The 13,132-nt window shown below is 41.2% G+C and overlaps 1 protein-coding gene across 2 annotated transcripts in view; it reads right to left on the reverse strand.

Moving 5' to 3' along the window:
• Positions 1-13,132, reverse strand: part of MYO1D (myosin ID) — a 304,073-nt gene that overhangs the window by 74,943 nt on the left and 215,998 nt on the right. For both annotated transcript variants that reach the window (XM_031468289.2, XM_064495922.1), the window contains exon 21: positions 9,071-9,225. In XM_031468289.2, the coding sequence (XP_031324149.2) occupies positions 9,071-9,225 (155 nt within the window). The remainder of the gene's footprint in view (positions 1-9,070; positions 9,226-13,132) is intronic.

Consider the following 13,132-nt stretch of genomic DNA (forward strand, 5'->3'; position numbering starts at 1 on the left):
AAAAAATCCACTGAGCTAAAAAGTAGTATCTGACAATTCAGGAAAACAAGAGTCCAACAGATAACACAAACCAGGGGATTATTCACTCATCATTCAGTGAATGAACACGTCACGGGAAGATCACCATTTTAACATACAATACTTATTTATGTTAATATTCAGTGCGATGGGCCTTCTAAAAAAATAACAGGATTACTGTAAAAGTACAAGATGTCCCTGTGGAGATGCTGAAAAGATGATCAGTTTTCCAGCACTTCTGGTTTCCCTCTTTCAACATGAAAGGCAAAGGTGTGCACATGTCATAAAGCAAATAAGTATCTTTGATCTGCACAAAAAATCCCCAGCAAATCTCCACCATAAGAGCAGGTAAAGCTGAGGATGACCGTGCACCCCTGCACATCCTCTGAGGGGGCTTTGTCCAGGGGCAGCCGCTTCTCAGGGCAGACGGGCACAGCTCAGAGCGAGAGAAATGGGAAGTCGGGAGATCACTCACAGGCCACAACAGCTGTGACACCTTAATGCTGTTTGATTTTGGTCCTGGCTTAGTCACACTGAAAAGCTTTTAAGACTCCTCCCTGTGTTCTTTTGTGCACAGCAGACGGGTATGGCTAAATATAAACAGGTTAAGTTCATTCCATGGAAGTCTGCTATCGCAGGTGGGGTGTCCTGTTGGGAAATGGGCAGACAGGTCCTCCCTGCAAACTTCTTAGGGTAGTTAAAAACCATTGCTTAGAACAGTATTTTGCACCTTACTTGGTAATAATAATTTTAAAACATGAAGTTTTAATGGTTTGATTTTTTTTTAATGCTACTTTTGTCACAATGGCTTCAGCAAAATGGCCATGTAAAATCATCATGTGCTCATCCTGGTAATCTTCTGTGTCAGTTCTTGAAACCAGTGGGAATCACTAGGGTAGTTTACTAAGGAGGTAGATTCCTGGAGATTGGGGTTTAGAAGGCCTGGGGTGGGGCCTGAGGACCTGCCCTTTGAAGAAGCACCTCCAGGTGATCTCAGGGCAGGTGCTGCCCTGATACAGAAAGACTGTCGTTGTTTTTCATGGCAAATGCTGTTTCTTTGTATGGAAATACCATACTATGTTGAACCACGTTTATTCTGATGGACTTCTATATGGTTTATGTGTCTTCATAATTAGTGATGATGCTATAATATCTGTGTTTTCTGCCTGCCATCACTTTCTGCTTCTTTTGTGGAATGTAGGCCTCATACGCTTCACCTCCAAACACTCCCACCCAGCTCTGGCTTGCCCTCTTCCAAAAAATGCTCTTCTAATGGTCCCCTGGTCTTGTGGGAGACTTCCAGATTTGGAGAAGATTCACTTCTCTGGTCAAAGTGACTGCGATTGGGGCAGGTCCCTAAGCCATGTGGTGCCCATCTCATTACTCTGACACAGAACGAGTCTCTTCTAGTATGTTTTGAACTAACACATTTACTGCATATACGATACCTTCTTTGTAAGACGTACCCTTATTTTGTGTATCGCCAAGAAAGATAAGGTGTTGCCCATTATCGCTGTAAGAATCCAGTAATTGTAAGTCACATCCCAATTTCAGGGATACTAACATTAAAAAAAGTATTTATTAGAATCAATGAAACAGTCTTACTTTTGCTCAGTGTAGTTCTCTTTTCCTTGTACACCTATTATTTGAATGTAAACTTTATGTTCTCTGTCTTCTATATCTTTCAACTTCCTTGTTATTATCTTTCTCTGTACGCCAAGAGACCTTCTTACACTTTTCTCTTGCATCAATTTTCTTTTCTGCAATACCCATTGTATCATTTCTACATTTAAAGTTGATTTAAATTCTTATAGTATCTTTTCTTACTTCATTCAAATAATTGAACATTTTTCTTTCTCAGCCAGGCCCCTCCCATCACGGACTGTCATGTAATCTTTGGTCTGTTTATGCAGAATCCAAACTTTCTTGAATTTCTTTCAGAATACAGTTTCTAGAATGTGAAATTTCTGTTATAATCCTTTTCAGAAATATGCTTTTCTTTTTCTTTTAAGTCTATGGTCTGCACCTTCCTCACTGCTACTGGCTTTCTTTATAGGTCTCATAACTAAGGAGACATCTGTTCAGTTCTGGTGTCCTTGCAGAAAAGGGGCATATAGATCTTCTGGGGCCCTTCTAATAGTCCACTTGTTTATAGTTAGAATCCACTTCTCAGCTTTTAAGCTGGAGAGCTGGCTTTTGTACACAGCCTCTAGATGTGGTTTTGAAGTCTTTTACTTATTATGAAGCTGCAGATCTGAGCAGGAATCCCTAGATTTTGCTTCCTTGCCAGCCTACTGACAAGGAGAGTTTGAAATTATTTCTAGTTCTTAAGTTGCTAAAAAAAAAAAAAAAGTAAATGAAAAGCTGTAACCCCCAGCATACAACATACCCATGGCTCTTCCAGCCCAGAGTTCTTTTAGTGGCTGATTCAGTGTCTTGAAATACCTTTTCACTCCTGTCCCCAGATGTGCTGCACTACTTACAGGTGCAATCCTCCGATCGGTACAAGAGGAGAGGTATTCACAAAGGGAAAGGAACTGTCACAGAGTTCTTCCTTTCCCTCCTACAGAAGGAGGACTAAGTTACCATTCTCTGGTGGACAAGACACACACATCAGCGGGGAAGGGCCCACAGCCAGCCCTCCATCTTCAACATGTATCTGCTTGGGAGTTTTCCGAGTGCCAGAAATGTTCTGAACACGAGGGAAACTGCCGTGAACAACAGAAACAATGTCCCTGCTCACATGGGGCTTATAGTCTAGTTGGAATATATACAATAAGTAAATAACTGAAGACACAGCGTCAGATGCAGAGGAAAGCCATGCGGGAAAACCAAGCAGGGTAGGGGTCAGCCAGTACTGGGGCGGAGGAACCGGTATTCTTTATAGGACGGTCAGGGAAGGCGTGGGGAGGTGACACGTGAGCAGGGGTGAAGGATGTCCCGTGTCCCTCTCAGTGGGCCTCTGGCTGAGCAACACTTCTAGTTGCCAGTCCTAAGGAAAGCTGCCATCTCTTCCTGGGTTTCTGTGTGTATCTCTATTGGAAAGCAGAAGACCTCGAATTGTTCTTTTCTGTCACCACAAATGAGATGACTTCAATAATTATCCTTTTAAATGGCTCTAATACTCCATTAAGTAGATGGACCATAATTTAATCAACCAGTTTTCTATACAGTTGATCCCTGAACAATACTGTTTTGAACTGGGTGGGTCTACTTATACATGGATTTTTTTTTTCCAGTAAATACTACAGTACCACATGATCCACGACTGGTTGAATCCGTGGATACAGAACTTTGGAGACAGAGGGCTGACTTCTGCTCTTGAGCTTCTGAGGATTTTCTGCCGGCGGGTCCTTGAGCCAACCCCCCTTGGATTCTGAGGGACAAATGTAGTTGTCTACCTGCATTATTTTCAACTATCTTTATTTTACTTGTATATTTTTAGTTGGAATATTAACTATTACGATCAGCAGCCATGCATTCAAGGAAAGCAGCTGGGGGCTGCAGAGTAAGAGCCAGGAAAACCTGCACCTGGGTTCCAGGCAGAGGAGCAGGGCGTTAAGGCACTGCCGGACGGGGAGGGGCAGAGGCTCTGCCAGGTGGCCTCACTCCTCCACTTCCTCCCCCTCCGGGCAGGAGGCCCCATCTCCCCTGGCCCCTGCAGTACCTGGGCCACAACCAGCGGCCTGCTTATTACTCTGGCTCCACCGATAGTTTTAGTGTGAGTTAAAAAAGAACACAAACAAACTACAACAGAGAAGCAGGTCAGGTGTTCAGTTAAATTCAGTAACGGTGCTCCTTTAATCGAGCAGATATTAAAGAGACTCCTTATGAAAAACAAGCAGCAGACGGCACCGACTTCTGGCTTTCATCCACAGAAAGAGAACGAGAAAGATAGGAAGTTTCTGTGCCTGAGACTGGGGTTGTCCTGAGGTTCCCAGCAACCAGACGGGCAAACGCAGGGGCAGCTGCTTAGGGCACAAGGGTCCTCTGACAGCTTAACAGTGCGGAGTTCCTGGTGACTCCGTAGCTGGGGCGGCCAGCGGGAGGCCATCTGTTTACCAGCGGGCAGAAAGGCTCACCACCAGCAGGTAGTCACCGCTGAGCGTGAGCTACACACTGAAGGTCGAGCAGCCTGGCCGGGGGGAGCCATTGGGGCAACAAGCACAGATGAAGCAACCTCACCGCAGCTTCTTGTGACCTACACAACGGGACCCCACCGAACGGCGGTTCTCCAAGAGGTTTTACTTCACCCTACTCAGTGCCCTGAGAGAGATGATTCACTCAGAAGGCTCTTTTGTTCTTTTCTACTTCTCTAAACAGGAAAGGAGAATAACCATGAACTCAGAACCACCTATAATACACCTAGAAACCAGCTGCCATTTATTTATTTAAAAGAAAAAAAAATTTCTAGGTAAGTAGTACATATACCTGTTGTCAAAGGTGTAGAGTGAAAAATAAATAAAACCTCCCTCCTACCTCTTTCTCCCAGTACCCATCTCTCCTCTCCAGAGACATCCTTTCCCATTTCCCGAATGTCTTTCTGGATATAGTCTATAATGTACATAATACTGTGTGTGTGTGTGCGCGCATGAAAGAGATATATACACACGCACACACACACACACACATATATGTCCTTATAATTTTTTAATTGTGTGTATTTAAAATGAACAAAGCATATTAAAAGCTCTGAGAAGTACTGCAGTGAAGAAACCTGTCTATCTTCACCAGCATCTCTGAAACATCCAACTTCGGGGCCCCTCCCTTTCTCCTTTGGTGCAATTCAGGTGTGTGGAAGGTAGCCAGGACTTGCTGGTACGGCAGGATCAGGTGTTTCTGGAGGGTGTCAGTTCTCAATGGTCTGTGCTTGAGCCATGCTGGTTGTTAAATAATCTAAATGTCACCCTTTGGAATAGACTTCATTAAAAGGCTGCCTTCAAATGTTCTAGAAAATGTGAAATGTGTGGGTGAGTTCTTGCAGAGGCAGAAATAATGGGTCCAGGTTGCATAAAGACTGAAGGAAGTGAGAGAAACTTATTCATATTTAGTTAGAGAAATAATTTATACTTTGCTGGGTTTCGTTTCGGATTAGGATGGAAGGAAGTGCCAGGAAAGGGCTGGCTTCAGTCTGTGAGGGATGATGGTCTTGAGAAGTTCATTACGTAGAGGAGAAACCCATAAGCTTTATCTTTTTTGTTTTCATTTTGAATTATGATTATTTCAAACATTTTTCATCTAGAAGCTTGATTCGGGTCTGTTTTTATATATTCCACGTCTCTAGCTAACTTCCGAACACCTGAATTTAGCTGTAATGACGGTTTTCATGTCTGTGTCTGCTGATTCTAAGCCCTTTGTCCGCTCTGGGTTGGTTTTAGTCGGATGATGATCGCTTCCCCTCATGCTGGACTGCACTTTCCTGCCTGTCTGTATGCCTGGTAATCTTTGATGGGACGTCAGACACTGTGAATTTCACCTTGGGAGGGGGGTGGATTTTTTTGTACTGCTATACATATTCATGAGTTCTGTTCTAGGACACAGTTAAATCACTTGGTAGTGTTTTGATCCTTTTGGCTCTTGATTTTAAGACTCACTAGGCGGGACTTGAGGGGGATCCTACCCAGATCTCAAGCGTTCTCGCTCTGTGCACGCCTCTCCTCCCTGGTACTCTGTCCTGCAAACTGTAGCTGCCCTGGTCTCCCCCAGACTCTTGTCTCCATCTCCCAGACTCAGGGAGTCTCTGTGCTCCTGCTGGCTTTCCCCTGCGTGCACCATGGCCTGGAGCTCTCCCAAGGCAGGGTGCTAGGATGGCTGCAGGGCTTGCCCTGGTAGATTTTCACCTCTCAGGGGTCATCGCTCTTCACTGCCTGACGTCCAGGGTCTTGAAAACGGTTGTTTCACAGGTTCCGTCTTTGTGTTGTTGTTGCTGCTTCAGGCAGGAGGGTAGGGTAAGGCTAGTCCCGCCCCTGTCCTTTTTTTCTTCATTTGCCTTTCTTTATTTCCTTTGCTGACTTTTGTATTGCCAGTGCACAGTTCTCTTGCTGATTTCTTTTTGGTTTATGATTTGCTGTGAGTGGGGGCAGCTGTTGGCTGAAGTGTGGCCCCTGAAGAGGTGACATTATCATGCTGGGGTTGTCCTAGGGTTTTGGCTCAGGTTGCTGAACTCCTCTCATCCTCTCTCCAAACTGCAGCATCCTCTGCCCAAGGCCACTTCTCCCCTCAGCCGACTGTGTCCTTCCTCTTCACCCTCCGTGCACTGGAGTCGGCATGACTCACACGTCTCCTCAGGCTGCAGGCGCTCCGGGTGGTAACCCTGTAACCGTCTTTGCTCACGTGATCATGGTCGGCAGCTGGAGGTCTGCTTCATATTTGTTCCTATTCCTATTTCACTGAAGATTTATTCATTTTGTTTGTATGTTATTTATTAGGTGTAATGAATATTCAATTTTATCAAACAGTACTTTTGTCTTAAGAAGCATTCGGTGAATAGGTTAACAGACCTTTCTAATGGATAACCACTCTTGTATTCTTAGGGCACAGCCTCAAGGGTTATGATGCATTATTCTTTTAAAACACTCTTGGATCCAGTTTGGGGCATTTTATTTAGAATTAAAAAGAACTCTCTGCAACAAAGTGGGACTGGACTGTAATTTTCTTTTCTTGTGCTATCCTTCTTTGCTTTGGTTATAGTGTTGTCCTGGCCTAATAAAATGAGATACTCTTTTTTCCACGCCCTCCTTCCCCTGCCAAATTATTTACCTCTCCCTCTTCTCTCTGCAACTTGGCCAGAACTTTGTTCACGGACTTTAAGTCCTAATCATCTCTATAATTTTTCAAGCAATGACTCCTGTTCAAATCCAGTCTATCAACAGTATATTTTGTTATTTTGAGCCCTTTCCTCCCAACTTCTAACTAGAGAACTCTTCAGAATGTACTTTAGGGAAATCATCTGAAAGATGAAGAACTGGCCCAGTTAAATCCTTATCACCTTTGGATTTACAAAATTAACCCAGGGACACATAAGACTATGTGACACATTGTTATGCTTGTAGAATACAGTATGATTTTCAAAGTCACACCAATGATACTGTACTTGACAACAAAGGAAAATAGCTAGGGAAAAATCAAATTAATCTTTTCTCAAGAAGTCAACAGCAAGTTGAGGACTACAGCCCTAAGTCCAAATTCCAAGCCGGAAATTTCTCGGGCAGACAGGAAGGATTTTTTTTTTCCCTCTTGCTTGAACATGACTTTTTAACTCACAGGATTAAGGACACAGGATAGGGTAATCAAGAAAAAACTGAAAAAAAAAAAACAACCCCCCCAAAAAAACCCAAAAAACCACTTAAAAAACCCCCAAAACCCCACCATCTCGACAGCCTTCTTCTCTTCCTTCCGTTTATAAATTTTTAAAGACACTTGAAAGTCTTACAGATATTAGAGATAGAAATGTATCTCAGAACACAGAGGCTAGGAAAAAAAAGCAACTGATGGATTCTAAGAACAAATTCACTTATCTCCCCCACTTGTAGAGGCGTTTAACAGAGGCTGGAATTTGCTAAACAAGGACACAGATGGAGAAAAAAATACTTCAACTTCCCAGGGAAAAACTATTAGTATAGGCATCCAAATTCAAGGTAATTGAAACCCCTGATTAGCCATACTTTGCTATAAGTAAATATTAGGAGGAAAAGAGACCTGCTTATCCGAGTTGCAGACTTAATAGTAGAGATGCCTTCTCCATGTCTTTCCCTTCCATTCTAAACTCTTCAGTATTTCTCTTAGCTTTATGTTTGGCAGATGGAAGGCACTTTTTCAAAGGCCTTTATGTTTATTATTATTTTTTGGTAATTCCTTAGTTAGATTCTTATTTTTTCCCCCACCGGATGACCACTAAACATCATTCTGCTTATAGCATTTAAAAGCATTTAATTATATAAGCTATTTAAAGATCTGTTTTGATCTACAATATGGTTTTAACACAAAATAAATGGCCTACGCAGCTCACTGCTAAAATTATACTCCATACATTTATCAGCCATCATGAACACAGAAGAATTAGACATTTGGACATCAGATTCTAAATACGCTTTTGTGAAGAGAAAAGCCATATCAAAATTTAAAGGAAAAAACCCCAATACTAATAAGGAATACTAGATGACTCTTGGAAATTTAGGAAATGTCTTTTAGGAAGAAAAGGAACTGGACATTGGGCTCATTTCTCAGTCCCTGAGTTTGGAAGAGCAGTCCCCTCCTGGCCTCAGGGTGGTGGTGGTGGGGGGTGACAGTATGTCATAAGGGGAAGAAGTGGGAAGAACATCTGACTTTGGAGCCAGAGAAACACCCAGCTCCAAATACTCCATGACCTTCTTTGGGAAGAAAAACACCATCTTTAAAATGACTCCAGTAAGTAGCCAGACAAAAATCACTCCCCACCTTAAAATGACCCACTCACTGGTCCCCATCACCATCAGGATCTGCTCCGTTTATATTTCTCATATCACCATTCACTACACAGACGTACACAACCACCCAGGCAGCATCTAGGTTTCCCATGAAGTTCTCAGACAATGCCACATTCCATCACGACCCCATGGGTTTCTGCAGAGGTTACTGCCTCTTCAGAATTCCTTTACTCTTCGTGGACCTACATGCCATCCTAGGCCTGCCTTCTAATTTGTTTATATTCCTAGTTGATACTCTAACTGACTGTATTTGGGGTACATGAGAAGCTGTGACAATAAGGATGTAAAGTAAGTTTTCTGTCTTTTGGATTTAATGACATTGGGGTTGGCGGTGAAGAAATCACCATTAGGGAAAACTCTCGTTGTTGGTTCAGCTGGAGGCTGGGAAAGCAGAGGATCTTTCCTAATCTTGAGGCTAAGCCTGGATACTAATTTTGTCTTCTGTGAAACAGATGACTTAAAAGTTGTCCTTGAGAAGGAAAACAACTCAATATACTAAAATTGGCACAAAACAAGTTCAGTGAGAATAACGATGGAAAGAGTTCATATATTTTAAACTTGTCTTAGTTATAAAAACCAAACTTTACCTCTTGAAATGATTCACCAGGACTCCAACCAGTTCTCCAATTCGACTCTCGTGGGTTGGCTGTTTGCTGAAGAGGCAGACAATGAGGTCTTTGTTGTCTTTGGTATGGAACACCACAAGCTGGTCCTTTCCATTGGAGACGCTCAGACCAGTCAACTGCAGAGAGACAAAGCGTGGAAAACTATTAGGATGGTTTTCAAAAAGAGGAGCTTAAAAATACACTTTGTAATGGTTTTAGTCAGTCACTCTGATGACATTAATCTTTATCAAGTTCCATGAAACACACAGATGGAAGGAAATAATGAGAACGAAAATGAATGAAACTGAAAACAGAAAAACAAGACAGTAAAATCAATGAAACAGAGAGCAGGTTCTTTCAAAAGACAAATAAATTTGCTACACCTCTAGTCTGAAAGAGTAAAAGAGAGAAGACCTAATTACCCATATCAGGAGTGGAAGAGGGGCTATTACTACAGACCACATAGACATTAAAAGGATAATAAAGGAATATTTTCAACAACTTTATACATAAATTCAACAACTTAGATGAAACCAAACAATTCCTTGAAAGCCACAAATTACCAAAACTCACCCAAAAAGTAATAGATAACCTGAATACTACTCTATCAAAGAAATTAAATTTGTAGTTAAAAACCTTTCAAAAAAGAAAACTCCAGGCTCAGATAATTGCACTGGTAAATTCTACCAAACACACACACACACACACACACACACTTAATTGAAGTATAGTTGATTTACAATATTGTGTTAGTTTCTGGTACATAGCATAGGGATTCAGTTACATATATATATTCTTTTTCATTATAGGTTATTACCAAATATTTAAAAAAGAAATAGCGCCAACTCTCCATATCTCTTCTAGAAAATAGAAGAGAATACTTTATAACTCATTTTACGAGCATTGTTCTGATACCAAAAACAGACAAAGGCAGTACAAGAAAAGAAAGCCACAAACCAATATCCAATATCCTTCATGAACATGGATGTATTCAGGATGGCCAACAATGTATCAGCAAATCCAATCCAAAAATATACAAAAACAATAATACATCAAGACCAAGGAGAGTTAATCTAAGAAATGCATAGCTAGTTTTGTATTAAAAAAAAAGCAACCAATGTAATCCATCACAGCAATAGAATAAAAAAGAAAGCCACATGATCATATCAACTGATGCAGAAAAAGCATTTGACAAAATTCAGCATCCATTCATGATATAAATCTCTCAGCAAACCAGGATTAGAAGAGAATTCAACCTGATAAATAACATCTACAAAAACGCCACAGCTAACATCACACATAGTGGTGAGAGACTGAATGCTTCCCCCAAAGATCGAGAGCAGTGCAAGGACTTCTACTGTTACTGCTGCCGTGTAACCTCCTACTGGAAGCCCCAGCCAGTGCACTGAGGCAGGTGTAAGTAAATTAGAAAGTATACAGATGGAAAGGGACAAAACAAATGACTCTGTTTTCAGATTACATGATCGTCTATGTAGAAAGTCCCAAGGGATTTACAAAACAGCTCTCAGAACTAGTAAGTGGGTTTGGCAAGGTCACCGAAAAAACAAAGCGAACAGACAAGAATATATTGATTTCTATATACCAGCAATGAAAAACTGGAAACAGAAACCTGAAAACAAAACCATCTGCACCAGCTTCAAAACTAAAAATACTTAGATAAAAATCTAACAAAATATGTGCAGACCTGTAGGCTGAAAAGTACGAAATGCCAAAGAAAGAAATCAGATGAAAATGCCGATGAGAGAAACAAAAGAAATCTAAATAAATGAAGAGAAATAATGTGTTTGTGGGTTGAGAAACTCAATATTGTCAATTTTTCCTCAATTGACCTATAGATTTAATGCAGTCCCAACAAAAGTCCCAGAATTTTTTGTAGATATTAACAAGCCGATTCTAAAATGCATATGGAGAGGCACAGGAACTAGAAAAGCCAAACAATATGAAAAAAAGAACAAAGTTGGAAGACTCACAGTAGCTGATTTTTTTTTTTTTTTTACTATAAAGCTACAGTAATGAAGATAATATAATTATCAAAGGGATAAAAACACAGGTCAGTGGGAAAAGAACGGAGAGTCAGATACAGTCCCACAGAAACATGAACAACTGGTTTTTCGCAAAGATGCAAAGGCAGTTCAGTGGAAAAAGGGTAACTTGGACAGGACATTTGGATAACTCAGAACATTTGGACGCCCACTTGCCAAAAGAAATAAACATGGACCTAAATCTCACACCTTATGAAAGATTAATTCATCATGGATTAGAGATCTAAATGTAAAAATGTAAAACTATAAAACTTCAAGAAAACATAGGAGAAAGTCTCTGCGACCTTGGACTGGACAAAGATTTCTTAGAAATGACACCAAAAGCACAACCCATAAAAGAAAAAAAATGTTAAGTTAAATTTCATCAAATACAAAGCTTTTCGCTAAAAAAGATATTGGTAGGAGAACAAAAAGACTGCCCACAGACTGGGAGAAAATATTTGCAGAGCTCCATCTAATAAAGTACTTGTATCCAGAATATACACAGAACTCTTAAAATGCAAGTAAGAGAGCAAACAAGCCAATGTAGCATGGGCAAAAGATCTGAGGTCACTTCACCAAAGACCTATGGGTGGCAAATGAGCACAGAAAGATGCTCAACAGCCCTAGCCATTAGGGAAACGCAGACTCAGCCTACAAGATATCGCCACAAACCTATCAGAATGGCCCAAATAAACAAGAAACAAAGAGGAAGAAGAACAACAAAAGTGACGACAACAAAAATGCTGGTGAGGCTGCAGAGGGACTGGAACGCTCCTCCATCGCTGGTGGGGATGATAATGGCACAATCACTGGGAAGCCAGTTTGGCAGTTACTCAAAAAGTTAAACACAGAATTATCACATGAACCACAAATCTCACTCCTAGGCATTTATTCTAGAGAAATAAAAACTTAATGTTCACACAAAAACTTACACAGGGATATGTACAGCAGCCCTATTCGTAAGTGTGCCAAACTGAAACCAACCAGAACATCCATCAACAGGTGAATAAACTGTGGTACATCGATACAATGGAATGCTATTTAGCAATAAAAAAGAATGAACTAATAATGCAAATTACTGACATGCAACTACATGGATTACTTTCAGAGGCATTATGCTGAGTGAAAGCAGCCAGTCTCAAAAGGTGACATATTGTATGATCCATTTATACGATATCCTAGAATATAGATGTCAGCATTTGGGGTCGGGGGTCCTGGTTGGTATAAAGGAGTTTTTAGGGTTAATGGAATGACTCTGTATCTTCACTGTGGTGGTGGTTACAGTAATTTGTGCATGTATGAAGACCCACAGACTGGTATACCATCACCACCACCAAAAGACAATGTTATTTATTATACGCCAATTAAAAAAAAAATAGCTCCTTGGTTGCTTTGATCCCTAGAACTACTTTGGTCAATAAAGCAGGAGCCTGAGTGATTTCTCATTGTGGTTTGTTCTTCTATTGCAGAAAATACCAAAGTGCCACCTCCTGGCTGCCATCGGTGCTGTCAGTCAGTCCAAAGCATTGACAGGGTATCCACTGCGGGCAGCGCAGAGTGCCGGGCAGCTGGCGATGGGGATGGAAGTACCAAAGATGCAGACGGCATAATCCCTGTTCCAGGGAAATTCATAATCCAGTTGAGCACAGAGACAAATATCAAACAACCGAACACTTTGAACACTTCTAACAGTTCATACATTTGGAAGACCGTTTAGTCCCAAGCTCGTATTTCACAGATAAGGAAATTGAGGCTAGGAAGTTAGCTGATTTGTAGGCCTTGAAACTGGAACTCAGGTCTGCAGACTGACCCAGGCCCATGTTTTTTCCATCATGGTAGGCTTTTCCGAATATCACATACAAATGAACATAAGCTGTAAAAATATGCACCCCTAAATGTCAAGTAAATAAATTTTCATTGAAGGTGTGTTCTTAGGTTGATTCTAAAGGATGCCTGGGTCAGAGCTCACTGGAGGGAAGGGAAAATATTCAAAGAACTG

The sequence above is a fragment of the Camelus dromedarius genome, chromosome 16 (genome assembly GCF_036321535.1).
Source record: "Camelus dromedarius isolate mCamDro1 chromosome 16, mCamDro1.pat, whole genome shotgun sequence".
Taxonomy (NCBI): Eukaryota; Metazoa; Chordata; class Mammalia; order Artiodactyla; family Camelidae; genus Camelus; species Camelus dromedarius.